Below are 15,224 nucleotides of genomic sequence, written 5' to 3'. Positions count from 1 at the left end.
CCAGAAACAATATCAGGCAGACTGTCATGACTCAGTGTTACTTATCTGAGGCCCAGCTGCCGTGAGGTGCTAGTGAAGGATGGACAGAATACCCGTTGGGCATCAGAACTGGGTCTGAGTCCCAGCTCCAAACTCTACCACAAACTGGTACTGGGCAAGATGGCCCACCTGCTGCTTCTCAGGTTCCTCATTTGTAAAGAAGAGTCTTGTTCTAGTGCTAGATGGACTCTGAGCACAGCCAGAGTTTGCTCTGTGGAGGTGCTGAGGACTGGGAGTCTGTGGTGAGTAGCCAGGCCTCGGAAGTTTTTATGGGGAGGCTGGCCATAGGGAGAGGGATGCTTGGTCAGGTGGAGGTGAGCAGGGAAGACAGGACAAGGAGGAAGAAATGAGCAGGGGCTCAGAATGAAAGCACTTGATGGGGCAGTGGGATGTGGCCAAGGACAGAGGGAGAGAAAGGCGAGGAAATATGGAGTCAGGATCTAGAAGGCCTTGGACACCAGGCAGAGATGTTTAAATTGGCTCTGCCAGAAAGGTGGGGACCATTGAGGATTTGAGCAGGGTTATGATGCGATTAGGCTGCTTTTTAGTAGGAATAATGTGGCCTGGACCTTACAATGACTTGCATGGCGGGAAGCCAGGGACCAGGGAGGGCAGCTAGAGTCTTCTGTAATATTTATAGCATGAGATGGTGAGGCCTGTGGGTTGGGAAGGGATAATGTGGCAGGCCTGGAGATATTTCTCAAGAAATATTGATGGGTCTTATGGCCTGGCAGCCTTCGAGTGGTGGAGAGCTGTGAGCTTCCTTGAGAAGCAGTTTCTCTCAAAGACTAGGGAAGAGAAAGCCTTGGGAACCTCCCTGCCAGGGTAGTCTGGCCATTGGGAGGTTCAGTTTCTTCTTGGCTCCAGCTGAGATAAAAGATCTTGGTTGTAGTTGGGGCAGTGATAGAGATGGTATCCCATGGCAGTGTTAAGGGATTTGCTCCTGATCACTGCACTGGGCTCATTTCCATTTTGAGTGCTAGCCCTGTGCTAAGTGTGGGAGACAGAGAGAACACATAGCCCAATTTGGGATGCACAGAAGTTTCCAGCCTGGTTGGGTCTAGCAGAACCACATTTGCAGGACGGCTCTTGAGAGCAATCATCTTGTTCTCTTCACCCAATTTGCTTTATGGCATGCAGTGTGTGTGATGAATGCTGGAAAAACTCTGGTTTATAATGATTTTATATCCTGGTTTTGTGGGGTTTGAAACTTGAACAGTTTTGGGGAGCCTCTTTGGAAAATAATTCAAAATTACAAATTTAACCTTGCTAGAGCCTCTCAGGGGCTACTGTGGGGAAATGCAAGAGAGAAGCCCTGAAGCTTAAACCCTCTTGGCATTCTAGGCAATCTTATGATAGTTAATACCTACCATTTGTTAAGTTTATTATAAGCAAATATTTTATTTCCAGTATTTCACAACAATCAAGGGGGGTGGGGTGAATTGAGGGTTAGTATCTCCATGTTGTGGATGAGGAAGTCTCCAAGAAGCACCTCTGGCTGCCACAGCCATAAAGCCTGGGGTGTGAGGCTGTGCTCTGGACTGGGGGCTCGGCCTCAAAAGGTCACGAGTTCCTCTTCTAAGTCATCTCCTCAATTCCACTGTACCTGTACTAGGACAGGGGCCCACAGGATCCCGGGCTGGGGTAAGGTAAGACTCTGGACATCTGACTGTGGCTTATTTGGGGGGAGAGGGGGAGACTTCACACAGGAAGGCAGCAAACCCCAGGGATGAGCACCGACTTTGTAAACACACTGACCCAGGATCTAATTCTGGATCTACAACTTCCTGGTTGTATAAAGTCCAGCAAGATGGGCTCTCAGAGCCTCAACTTCCTTACCTGTAGAATCGGAATAGTAACTTCTTTGTATTTTGCGCTTATTACATGTCATCTTGTAAGGCAGAAAAGCTCCTGGTGGTGTTGGCACCCAGAGCAATTAATGTAAGAATCCTATGGTTGCTTTCAGTCCTAGTAGTAGCACAAAAATCTCAGATCCAGCACCCTCCCCGCTCTCCCCCCCCCCCCTTTCCCTCTGAAGCTGAACGGTTTTCCAGGGATTTCTCCCAGCCCAGCTAACTTCCTGGGGAAGTGAAAAGATGGCACCTAGAAAAGGTGCCTAAACTGTCCCCCACACTCCAGCGAGCCTGAAGAAAAAGAGGAAGCGGGGGTGGGGGGGATGGTGGTGGTGGCGGCAAGCCAGGGCATTGGCCTCAGTCCGGCACCACCGGCGTGCGCCCTCCGGGAGAACCCCAAGACCGAGCTGCCCAAGGGCGAGCGCTGTGCGGCGTCCCTCTTGCTTTGGCAATCGAAATCCGCCAGCAGATTGGGCCGAGCGGGCTGGGATAGGGTGAGGTGACGCACTGCCGACGAGGACCGAGGTGGGGTGCGGCGTCCCTGGAGCCGGAGACCGCGGGCAGGCGCGCAGAGCCGGGTCCAGGACCGCGCCGCCTGCGCTTCCGCCCGCTCCGGCCCGGCTCGCTTTCCACGCCCACCCCTGCAAGCCCCCTCCCAGCGTCTCCCGCCCCCCAACACCCGCGGGCGAGCCTTCATCTCCGAAAAAGGGGGCCGGCCCCTCCGCCGCAGCCAGCCCGCCCGGGCGCGTCGCCGGCGCTTCCTCCCGCACCCGCCGCCGCCTCGCCGGAGCCGGGCGCCCCCACGCGCGACTGTGAGCGCGGGGAGCGCGCCTCCCGCCCGCCGCCGCCTCCCTACGTGGGGGACGTGCAGGGAGGCGCCGGGCCTCGTAGGATTTCGCGGCGTCGCCCGCCCCCTTTCCGGCGCGGGAGGGAGCGGCCGCCGGACCCCCGCCCCTCCCCGGCCCGACGCCGCCGCCCGGCTGCAGAGGCGCGCGCCAGCCAATGGGCGCCGAGGAGGGGGGCCGCGGCGCTGTCACCGCCCGGGGCCGGGCGCGCGGGGCCGGGAGCGCGCGAGCCGCCGCCGCGCCCCGGGCCGTGGGGGAGGAGCCGCGGGAGGAGGAGGAGCCGGGGAGCAGCCGCCCGGGGACCACGGCTAGTCCAGGCTGCGGAGAGTCGACGCCGGCCGCACGACTGCAGCCCCGCGCCCCGACCGCCAGCATGATCGCCGCGCAGCTCCTGGCCTACTACTTCACCGAGCTGAAGGATGACCAAGTCAAAAAGGTGAGACCCCCCCGCGCCGCCGCCGGGCGCCCTGGCCGCAGCTTTGCCTTCCCGCATCCGCTCGCCGCCGCCGGCTCCATCCTCCCGCGCCCAGACTCCCCGAGGCCGGCTGTGACTGCACTGCCGCTGCTGGGGAAAGGCTGCGCCCTTGGAGTCTCCCCGCATTGTCGGCGCGCGCGCGTGCGCGCGCGTGTGTCCGTGTGTGTGTCCGTGTGTGTGTCCGTGTGTGCGCGCGCGCGCGCGCGTGTGTGTGTGTGTGTGTGTGTGTGTGTTTGGAGGCGGTAGAAGACTCCCCGAGACTGGGCTGCCTGTTGTTGCAGTGTCCTTGAAACGGGTTGTGTATGTCAGATGGGTCCCTGGGTCAAGAGGGGAGGTGGTTGTGGGGGGACCGCAGGGCCATTTTGGAAGGGTCCGAGCGCGGTGGGCGGAGGAGCGATCGCAGAGATGCTGGGAGGTGAGCGCGCGGCCGGCGCGAGTGCTGGCTGGCGGCCAGGCATCCCATATTTGGGGTTCCCGGCGGAGGGCGTCTGCTGCCGGGAGAAACTGTCACCGGGCGCTCAGCTGTTGCGGCAGCTCGTTAATCTGAGGTCCTTAGTCTGAGGACGGGGTGACCCACTCGGTTTCCCGGAACGGGGAGGGGCCGAGAGGCCACCGGAAACTTTGCTCATAGGCCTCAGGTCTGGAGCGGCATGTCTAAATGGAATTTTTTATTTCTCTACGTGACCATCGCTTAAGCCGTCATTTCCAGTTAGCGCAGAAGCTCAGAGACTGGTCATTTGAGTCGGAGGGAGACCTTGACATGCATGCATGTAACATGTGTGTACTTGCACAGGGGTGCATCTCCCTACCCTGGGGTGCTGTTGCCTTTAACATCTGTCAGGTGGCAGATCTTAAAGGTGACTCTTTCCTGTAGGCCAACTGTGCCACCATATTCTTAAGAAACAGTGTAGGCCTAGGGAAAGATGCCCATTTTATCAGTGCCCCGCCTTGCATATGCTGTTGACCCACCCATACCCCAAAGGAGAGATGTTATTGCTCGAGTAAATTGGTTATTGTTGAGGTAACTGGAAGGAACTAGCAGTCAGCCTGACTTTGTAATTCAAACAAGGGAGTGCTACCTACAGGTGACAGGCAGGCGCCATGGACCTGGATTTTCTGCCCTTCAAGCCACAGGATGTTCCGTTCTCTACTTCCACCGGGTGTAGACCCCCCTTCTCTAGCACAATTGGAAACAGGTCTGCTGAGGGCAACAACCTCATCAAGGTCACCCCTGAGTTAGCACCAGAGCCAGGGCGGGACCCAGGTCTCCGCCCTCCACTGAGAACTTGATTGAGGCTTCTCTGGCTGAGGGGTTGGGGTGCTGAGACAGAGACCCTGGGGCTGCTGCTGGGGTCCTGGATCCTGTGCTAAGAGGGAAGCAGGAGACAGGCCTGGGAATCTGCCGTGGTGTCTCCAAGCTTTAAGTGGCAGTGACTCTGGCCTTGTCAACCATGCTCCTGTGGAACATCCTGGAGCTTGCTTTTGGCCACTGAGCTCAGGGAGCTGTGCATGCCACACATGCATTTCATGAGTTTTCCTTGCTGGTGTACATCACTGATGTTCTTCCCATTTCACAGTGGCGAAGTTAAGGTGTGGATGAGTTCTCTGCTCTCCTCCTGCATGTGGTACCCTCTTGTTGCTCCAGACAGCAGACTACTGGGGTGGGGACCCTGTAGCCGCCAGGGCTGAGTTGAGCTGAGGTTTGGACTGCACGCAATGGGACGTGTTTTCTCAGGCATGCTGTGTCTAGTGTGGCCCCAGAGCCCTCCACTTGCCTTGGCTGTCTGACTTACACCTGTCTGTTCACATTCTATCTGTCAAGTTCCTGTTACTACCTGAGTATGTGACTTTCGAATCAATTGATCCTCTTGTCCCTCACTCCTCCTCTGAGACTGGCATTCTGACGTTTCCTCCCCATCCTCCTCTGGCCCTTAAAACCTTGCTGGAGGAGTCTTGAGGTCAGATCTTCCATCAGATAATATGGCCCGTCAAGCAGTTTCTTTAAAACAATATGACTTTCTTGCAACTTACTGGGAACTTCTTTTGTTGCTTCCCTATGGGAGGGAATACCTGGATTTCTGCCAGGGGATCCCTTTGGGCTGCACGATGGACCAGTGCCACTGCCATCCATGGGTGTGGTTCCTTGGAAGCTTCCTGGGCCTCCTGAGTGCATGGAGGGTGCTTGTTCCCATGACCTGTGAGCTTTCCCTGACCTCACCAGTACAGGCTACATCTGTTCTCTTGGGACACAGGAGTTATTCGAGGTCAGCCCTTTCAACCCACCACTAGCTTTGGAAAGGTTCGATGGGGATGCAGGACTCTAAATCCTGCTTTTCCTCTGGGAGTGGGGCCCTACCTGCCACCTGGCTGGGACCCAGTTGTGAGGACAGCGCACCCCTGGCCCTTCCTGCATGGACAGCCATGATGATTCAGCCCTCCAGCCCTAGGCAGCCTCTAGGGTTCTCTGTACAGCCCTAGTATCCTGCCACTGTCTCTCATCCATCCTCTGACCTGGGGGTAAGAAGAGAGAAGGGGGCGGGTGGTGCCTGGGAAGTTTTTCAGGCTTGCTCAGGATGTAAAAGTGATCATGAAGAAGGTATAGTTTCTCTCCTCATTGCCTATGAGACATATTGGTAATTCAACCTCATAAATATATTCTAAGTTGAAGTAGGCCAAGTGTCTAGATTTCTGGCATGAAACTCTGTTTTCCCGACTGTGTCTGCATAATTTTGATTAATAGGGCACTGTTGATTTAAAAGGGTGCCCTGGCATCAGACTGAACTAAGGATAACATATATATTTTCCTTTGGTTCTTCTAGCGCTTTTGGGAGGAAAGGGAAGCACATGTGCGCTTGTGAAAGATCCCATTCATGAGAATCCCAGATATCTGTTAACTCTGCAGCTACAGGCTAGGTCCTTTGACCTCCAAGTAACTTTTTTTTTTTAAAGATTTATTTATTTATGCATACAAGAGCTGGGGCACAGGCCAGATTTGTGGGGGGTGAGAGGATCCACCAGAGACAGGGTGGGGAGCAGAACAGGCAGACGGATGGAAATACACTGCTGAGGGGAGCAGAAGGTGAGACAGAGAGGTCTGCTGCGCCATGTGGGTTGCTCCCTGGCCGGCTGGGGATTCAACACATGCTGCAGAGGCTGCAAGTTGCTTCACAGTGCGGTGCTTAACCCCTTGCGCCACCAGGGAGGCCCTCTAAGTAACTATTAACTTGCCTGTTGCCAGCTCAGTCTAGCCACTCAGAGCCTGCAGGAGGGTGAAGGGCTGCACAGTGTGTTGTTTCCTTGGGAAAGGAAGATAATAGGTCCAGCAGGGTCAGAACTTGCCTCCAGGAAAGACGGGACTTCCTTTCCTCCAGGGTTGTCAAGATGGATTTCAGAGTGCATTTTCAGGGTTGTCAGAAATGCCAGTGCATTTACCTTGGGTGGCAATGCAGGTGACTCCATGTAATCCCCTTTAGCAGGCGAGCAGACAGGTGTGACCTGTCCAGCGGCCTCGTTCCTCGTGAATCATCATTTCATTATCCCGGTCCCTTTTGCTTTGGGTGTTCCTAGGCGTTCTCCTCCAGGAGAAGCCCTGCACTTCTGTTGGTTTGATAATTTGGGACTGTCGTGAGGGAATAAACTTGGAAAGTGGGTGGGTGTGGCGAATTTCACATCTGGCCCCCTGCGACGTCCTCCCACCATCCTGCTGTTTTCTGGAGAAGGCTCGTGCAGCTTTATCCTGAAGACTGATTCGGCGTGACTGGGACTGTCTCCGTATGTGTCTGCAGTCGTGGATTCCTGCCTGATGGAATTAGCCCCTGGAGTCAGCTCTGAGCAGGCCTGCTGAGGCTGAGCTGCAAGAGACGCTGGACAGGGGGCAGCCACCTGCCCTACTTCCTGGGAAAAGTGGTGGCAAGACTTCTGGCACCTGCTTACTCATTTGAGGACCTTTAGAATCAATCCCATCATGGAGCTCAGTGGTTTCTTCAGAAACTGCTTGAGTCCTTTATGTGCAAGGTACATCACTGTGCTTTATTATGTGCTAGACTGGGGTGACAACTACAAATGAGAAACAAGGCAGAAATAGTCTCTCTTCTCATGGAACATAATTTGCCATTTTATGGTAAGTGCAAAGCATAGATGCTATGAGAGCATGCAGTGCTTGGGGCTCTGGTGGGAAATCACTTGCTTGGGGATTGCTTCAGACCAGGCTCTAGATGTACAAATGGAAACCTGCTTAGAAACCTGGTCAGGAAGAGTTGAATGGAGAGTTACCAAGATGAAGTTTGACTTTTCTCTTTTTATTTTAATTAATTAATTTTTAATTTTTTTTCTCTTTTTACTTTATTTATTTAACTTAGTTTTGGACTTTCTCTTTTTAATGATTGTTCTCTTTTTTATCCCCAAACACATAATGGATAGCCTATCAATTTTATTTGTGTCCGTATAGATCTACCCAGCTATCTATTCACTATCAATCTAACAGTATACACAGATATACTACGGTGTGTGTGCATGTGCGTGTATGTGAGTGTGTGTGGGAGTGTGTGCTGTCGCATGATCTTTCCTAAGCCTCAGTGAGGCCATCAGGGCTGGCAGTATTATTCCTGGACCTCCCAGAGCAGCTTCTCCCCAGGGCATCCCACTGCCCACTGCCTAGCTGGTGTGCTTAGACAGAGGTTTCATTCCCCATTTGGAAACAGGGGCTGGAGGCCCAGAGGACATCTGTGACTTTCCTAAGGTCTTAAGAAAATCTGGCATGTTTCTTTCCTCTAGAAGAAAAACCCATCTTTGTTGGTTTTTTTTTTTTTTTTTAAAGATTTATTTATTTATTCATACAAGCACTGGGTATAGTCAGAACCGCGGGAGGGTGAGAGAATCCACCAGAGCCAGAGCGGGGAGCAGAGCAGCCAGAAGGACCGAAGTACACTGCTGAGGGGAGCAGCAGGCGGCAGGGGAGGTCTGCGCGTCATGTGGGACCCTCCTCCAGTGGCCGGGGAGCAGCCGGGGATCGAACCGGCGCTTCAGAGGCCGCGGGCAGCTTCGCAACCCAGTGCTCAACCACTGTGCCACCAGGGAGGCCCATCTTTGTTGGTTTTAATGATTTACCTTGGAATCTGTCTTTTTAACTCTCCTCCCCCCTCCCAAATCAATACACATGAGTTAATTTTTTATTATGAGCTAATTTGAGGTGCATAAAAAGTATTGAGGTGGACATCACAAACGCTTGTGTATCCAAGACTGGACTTGAGAAATAACAGACACAATTGCTACCCCTTCTGTGCTAGACTTCATTCCTAACCTCTGTCCTGAATTTGGTGTTTATCATTTCCATGCATGATTTTATACTTTCATTACATATCATGCATTGTAAACGATAGATGGTGTTACTTTATATGGCTTTAACCTTTTATACATGGTGCTGTCCGGGATGCATTCTTCAGCAACTTGTTCTTTTTAGTGCACTATTCTATGTCAAGGATTTTCTCTAGTTGATGCACTTACCTGTTTCATTTTAACGGCTTTTACATTGTATAAATATACCACAGTTAATTTATTTATCCCTTTGATGAGTATTTGGGTTTCTGATTTTTCAAATTATAAGCAGTGCAGCACTGAACCTTCTCATATGTCTTCTGGGCTTTTAGGCTGTATATCTAGGGCTGCCATCACTGGGTGGATTCCCCTTTTCCGTATTGCCAAACGGCCACCCTCCCTGGTCTTGGTGGCTCACAGTCCCATCAGAAGGTTGTGTAGGTTCCTATTTTTGATGCCAGCCTTTGGTACAGTCAAACCTTGAAAAATTTTAAGTAATTTTTAAAGAATCTGTTTCTTCTCAGTCATTTCCATTTGTGTTTAGTTTTAAATGAGGCATTTCCTGGTTTACCTCACCTAGCGCCCTCCTTGCCAAGTATCACTGAGCAGTGGGGGCCCCATTGGCTGCTGCTGCTACAACATTTGCACTGTAGGGGTGAGGGGCAGATCAGAGACAGGGTTATGAGGATTCTCTGTGGCCTCTTGTGCTGGAGAGGAAATTTGTTAACCTTTTCTGGGAATTAAGACACGCACGTGTTCTGTCCATACACCCTCTCTCTTCCTGGGTGGATCTGACCCTGGCAGGGCTGGCTTATCAGTCCCCTAACCGTGCCCCGCTCTGTTAGAGAAAACTCAAGCTAGCAGCCTCTCTCAGACTATCTTCCGTAAAAGGAGAGTGTGGCTGTGCCCCCATGGCAGGAGGGTGAAATGTGAAATCTGCAGCCCAGCCCTTTGCAAGCAGAGCTGAGCCAGCGGTCCCTGTGCCAAGCAAAAAATGGCTCACGTTCATCTGATTCTATGCTTGATAACTTGCTTGCAGACCTGAGACCCAGAGGGTACTAACAGGGGAGGGGCTGTGAATGCCCACTAGGGGCCTGTCTTTTTCCTAATGCAGGTCTAGAAGCAGTAATGTTAGTTGAAGCCCGCGTGTATCGCCTGTCACATTTGCAGCCAGGTACAGTGTTGAAGGCATCACGTTAGCGCTTGTTTAACCCGCACAGACCCCTGTGAGGTGGGCACTATCAGGGCCTTCACTGCCAGATGAGGACCCTGAGGCTCAGACAGTGAACAGAAGAGCCGGCATTCAGACTGATCATGTCGAAGACAGAGTTCCTGTTTGTTTGTTTTTTAAATTGAGATATAATTTATGTACCATAAAACTCACCACCTTAAAGTGTATACAGTTAAGTGGATTTCTAGTATATTCACAGAGCTGTTCAAGCATCAATATCACCTTAATTCTAGAACATTTGCATCATCCCAGAAAAGAAACAAACCCATATCCAAAAAACAGTCACTGCTCACTCTTCCCTCCACCCAGCCCCTGGCATCCACGAATCTCTTTTTTTCACGTCTTTCATGCAAATGGAATCATAGGTTATGGGCTTTTGTGTCTGATTTCTTTATACTTAGTATAATGTTTTGAAGGTTCATTCAGGCTGTAGCATGTTTCAGTATGTTACTCCTTTCTGTTGTTGAATAGCATTCTGTTATATCTATTGCTTTTTTTTTTTTTTTTTTGTGCATTCAGTTGATGATCATTTTGGTTGTTCCACTTTGGGGTTGTCATGAAAAATGATGGTACCAATACTTGTGTACACATTTTCCCTTTGTGGATATATGCTTGGTTTCTCTTGGCTGTATGCGTAAGAGTGGAATTTTGGGGAGAACCCCGCCCTTATTCACCTGAGAAAGGCATGATCTCCATTTAGAAATGAGGAAATTGAGGCCCCCAAGCAATGGTGTCACTTGCCAAGGACCGCAAAGACTTTTAGTGATGGGGAGAGAAGCACTACCACATTCCTTGACTCAGACACCTGTCATCTTTCCACCACACCACATCCAACTCTCATTTTGCTGTTTAGGGAAACATCCAAGAAGGGAAAGAATTGGGGGAAGGGCAGAGTTGGGTGCAGAACCTTCCATTTTCCCCATCCTGCTCAACACCAGCTCCCTGGCTTTTGTCTGCCCCTCCCCCGCTTTTCCCCCCACCACTGCCCCCAAATAGCCAGTGTTGACCAAGTCCTTCCAGTGAAATTTTAGGCATTTCCCCTGCTTTTCAGATTTCTATTTGTATCCTTTCCCTTTGTCCTCTTTCCCCTATTCTTTGCATCTAAAAGAGAATGGGGGGACAGATTTTGTTGATTATACACTTAAGATTTGCCTTCAGCATGCTGTTCCATCTGATCTCACTTCTCTGACATCCCTGGACCTTCCAGGACCCGCTCTGTGTGGTCTGGGTGAGTGGAGTGGAGACCCCAGGCCACTGCTGTGGTAGAGGCACCGCCTCTCCTTCGCAAAGTTCTGTTCCATTTGCCAAATACTTTCACGTGGCTGATTTAGTTGAGCCCTTCCAGAAGCTTGGATGGAGGTATTTCTTCCTGTATCTTACATATGTGGCAAGCAGGATTCAGGAGAGTGGATTTGATGTGATATTGGTGGCCAGAAGCAGTAGGACCTGGGCAGGGAGGTAGGTCTGCTTGATGAGAGCAGGCAGTTCTCTCTACATGCAGAACCAGGACCATGGTCCGGGGCTTCAGACTTCCAAAGCAGAGTGTTGCCACGGCCTCCCACACCCCAGGTTCCCATCATGGGGGTCTGACTGGAGTACTAGGGCTATGCTGCCCAGAACAGGAGCCTCCAGTCCTGTGTGGCTGTGATGAGTCTGATTTGAGATGCACCGTTAAGCATAAAATACACACAGGATTTCAATGACTTTGTATGACAAAAAGATATTTATATTTATACTTTATTATTTAAAATACTTATAATTTTAAAATATTGATGATGTGTGGGAATAATAATTTGGCTATGGGTTAAATAAAATGTTATAAGATGAAAATGGCCAATAGAAAATTTAACATTGTATGTGTGTGGCTTACATTGTGTTTCTGTTGGACAGCACTCTGCTGGGCAGTGGATTTTATGGCTCAGAAGTTTGGACAGAGGCACTTTTACATTTACAGCAGTGGGTGCCTGTGGGTCCGTGGGTCTCAGTTGCCACATCTGTTGATATAAGACCAGGAGGCTGGGATCTTTTATCTCTAAAGAAACCCTCCAATGTGAGCAGGGTGGCTGTTAAGTTCCCTGGGCCTCAGTTTCCTTATCTGTCAGGTGGATAAATGAATGCTACCTTACTACCTGCCCATTTATCCATTGAGAGACTGGATGTGGAGACACTCGGGAAGTACACACCTGTGTGGATTCCAGGTGTTGGCATTGTTGTTTACCCAGAACACATCTGTAGGTACCTGGAGAGGTCTGGTGAGTGGAGTGCAGTTTTCTGGATCGGGCAGATGACCACAGCCCTGAGCAGGGATGGGGGTCCTAGCACCATTCTGCAGTTGTAGCCATGAATTTCTGTGAAGCCTATGTTCTGAGGGATCCCTGAAGCAAGAGGGTAGTTTTCATTATTGCTGCTTTACTGATAGAAAAACATAAGATGGGGACCTCCCCGGTGGTGCAGTGGTTGAGCGCTGGGCTGCGAAGCTGCCTGCAGCCTCTGCAGCGCCGATTTGATCCCCGGCCGCCAGGTGAGGGTCCTACATGGCGCGCAGACCTCTCCTGGGCCCGCTGCTCCCCTCAGCAGTGTACTTTGGTCCTTCTACCTGTTCTGTTCCCCGCTCTGCCTCTAGTGAATTCTCTCACCCTCCTGCACTTTTAACTGTACCCAGTGCTTGTATAAATGAGATTTATTTATTTATTTATACAAGCACTGGGTACAGTCAGAAGCGCGGGAGGGTGAGAGAATTCACTAGAGGCAGAGCGGGGAACAGAACAGGTAGAAGGACCAAAGTACACTGCTGAGGGGAGCAGCGGGCGGCAGGAGAGGTCTGCGTGTTATAGAGCAACCCCGATATTAAACGGGTTCCTGGCTGTGGGTCCTCACCCGCGCACTTTAAAGGGACTTATGAATACTCTACTACAGACACGCAAAAGGGTTAATAAAAGGTTTATTTACAAGAGAAAAAGAAATAAGGAAAATGTACAACTCAGGGAGAAAATAGGGAAATAAAGTCTTTAATGCGTCCTACCCGATCCGACGACCTGGAAACCCAAAGTCACCCTCAGAGCTGGCCGGATCGCTGTGAGCTGGCTGAGAGCCAAAATGGAGAGCGCCCCCAAAGCCCACGTGTCTGCCTTTTGTATCCACCTGGCTGCTTAACCCCACCCTCAGGTCCCAGCCACCTTCCCTTTGGTGGTGATGGGATTTGGAGTTCCCAGTGTCTTTGGCTTTGACCTGGGGTGGGGGTGGAGTCCACAAAGCCTATATGGAATTTGCTTTGGGACATCCTTTTCCCCCTAATATGCGCACCATGTGGGACCCTCCTCTGGTGGCCGGGGAGCAGCTGGGGATCGAACCGGCGCTGCAGAGGCTGCGGGGAGCTTCGCAACCCAGCGCTCAACCGCTGCGCCACCGGGGAGGCCCCTAAATAAATCTTTTTTAAAAAAACAAAAACAAAAACGTAGAGATGAAAGTGACTGGCCAAAGGCCATAGAGAGAGTTGGTGTAGCTGGAGGAGGGGCCAAGGGTCTTTCGATTTTCAGCCAGGTCTACACACAATGCTGCTGCATTTGTAAGGCAGGGCCTGGGTTCTGGGTGGCTCAGCGGGAAAGCAAAACTGCCTGTACTTTGGATCCTTTCTTCCCTCTTGTCTGGAGGATCCAGGGACATTCTGAATGTTAGGGTGAAGGCTGGCCTGGCCCAAGCCATCCACCATGAGGCCGAAGGAGACTGAGCATTAAGCCTGTTGTTCTTGCCCTGCCACATTCCAGGCCTGTTCTGTTTCCTTTGAGGGACTGATGCCTCTTTTATTTTTAGCTGGTTCAGTGTGACAGCTTTGTTCTCATCCTTGCAAGGGTTTGGTCTCTCCCACCAGCCCGGAAACAGCTATGAGTGGGTGCCAAGGACACCAGGAGGTCCTTAGTCAGCCCTTAAAACCTTACACCATCCTCCTAGCAGGAGGAGTCTGGGGTGAAGGAGGCGGGCTCAGTTTGGAGCCTTAAACTAGAGCAGCCCTGGTAGTTGGGGGCCTGAGGCCTTTCACTTGACTGTGGTGGCCTGGGTACCTCATGTGTAAAATGGGGTTGATAGTGTGCATGCACACACACACATGCTATACACACACCTGTGCATATTGGATCAGGACTGACTGAAGTGCACACATTTAATCTTGTATCCCCATTCCTGGAGCCTCAGTTTCCTCATCAGGAAGGGCGTTCCTTTTTTTTCTCCTAATTTGTTGTGAGTAAACAAGATGTGGCATGACTAATCCATGGTGCTTAGTAGGTGTTTGTTCCATGCTCATTGGAATGGAACCAACAGTTTACAAACATAAAAAAATGACAGACAAGGCACCGACAGCTATGTCTGAGCCTTGAAAAAGCCTGGGGAAGGGAGCACCTCCTCTCACAGTGTTTTAACATGCAGAAGGGATGCTTTTTGCTTTTGAGATGTTTGCACACACATCCTTCTCTAAGGAGCCTCTAAAGTGGAATTTATTGTCCCAAACACACTTTTCTGGTAGTTTCCAGGTATTCAGCAGTCTCTGGGAGGCTTGGATAGCAGAGGGAGAATAATGATTATCTACAGTGCTCTTGAGTTGATGCAGATGTTGTGAGTGGAAGGGGGGCTTAGAGAGCATTTAGAACATTCTGTACCTCAGGGAGACCGTTGGCCCCATACAGGCCACCGTGAGGCTCCAGTGAGGGGCTGGTGCTGCAAAAGAAGGGCTGGGCCTTTCAGGGAAGAGGAGTCTCCAGGGCTTATCTGAGCCAGCAAACCCTTCTGAGACCTTTCAGCTTAGGCGTCACCAGAGACCTTCCCGCCCAGCAGAACAGCCACCAAGTCCGGCCAGGAAGCCACCCCAAGGACTTTGGGGGACACACAAAGGGTCTGGAAGGCATGGCCTCTGTACCCCTGGCACTGATGGTCTAGCTGGAGGCTCAGACCATGCACATGTGGCTACAGCGCCAGGGAAGGACTCTCGACTGTGACATAGCCACCAGGGCAAATTAATTCCTTCTTAGTGCTCACTGACGGCTGAGGGAATGCTGAGGAGGGGAGCAGCGAGTGTGGGGCGGGCCGGATCATGGCATGCGCCGTGGAGAAGGTGAGTTTGGGAGAAAGAAGGAGCAGGGCACCATGAGTCCTTTTGTAGGCCAAGCAAGCAGAACAGATGGTGGATCTGGGAGGAGAACCACTGCCAGGCCCTGGGCTGTCTGAGGGAAGGCAAACGGGTGCTGGGAGTAGGTGGTTCCTGTAGGGAACCCACAAGGTCAAAATGTCTCTCCTTGTGGCCAACTCCCTTCCTGCTTAGGGGCCAGCTGCCAAGAGCAGAACAGAAGCATAGGTTCTCAGACTGCCACCTGCAGCATCGAGGTGGGGCCGGGCAGCCCGAGGAGGGGCCAGGCAGGAAGAGGGTTGGGACACTGCCGAGGGACAGAAGAGTCAGGCTGGCACGTGCCACGGTGGAGGGT

The 15,224-nt window shown here is 51.7% G+C and overlaps 1 protein-coding gene across 3 annotated transcripts in view; it reads left to right on the top strand.

Moving 5' to 3' along the window:
• Nucleotides 1-221: 221 nt before the first annotated feature.
• Nucleotides 222-15,224, top strand: part of HK1 (hexokinase 1) — a gene marked incomplete at both ends in the record, with an annotated part of 75,069 nt that continues 60,066 nt past the window's right edge. Inside the window, one exon of one of the 3 annotated variants that reach the window (XM_084246193.1) lies at nt 222-281. In XM_084246193.1, the coding sequence (XP_084102319.1) occupies nt 222-281 (60 nt within the window). Of the gene's footprint in view, nt 282-2,894; nt 3,174-15,224 lie in introns of those variants that run through there. The other 2 variants (XM_084246192.1, XM_084246194.1) reach the window with 2 other exon arrangements.

Source organism: Talpa europaea, assembly GCF_964194135.1.
Source record: "Talpa europaea genome assembly, chromosome: 10".
In the NCBI taxonomy this organism is placed as follows: Eukaryota; Metazoa; Chordata; class Mammalia; order Eulipotyphla; family Talpidae; genus Talpa; species Talpa europaea.
Note: the sequence above shows the minus strand (reverse complement) of the source record. Positions and strands in the feature narration are given on the sequence as shown.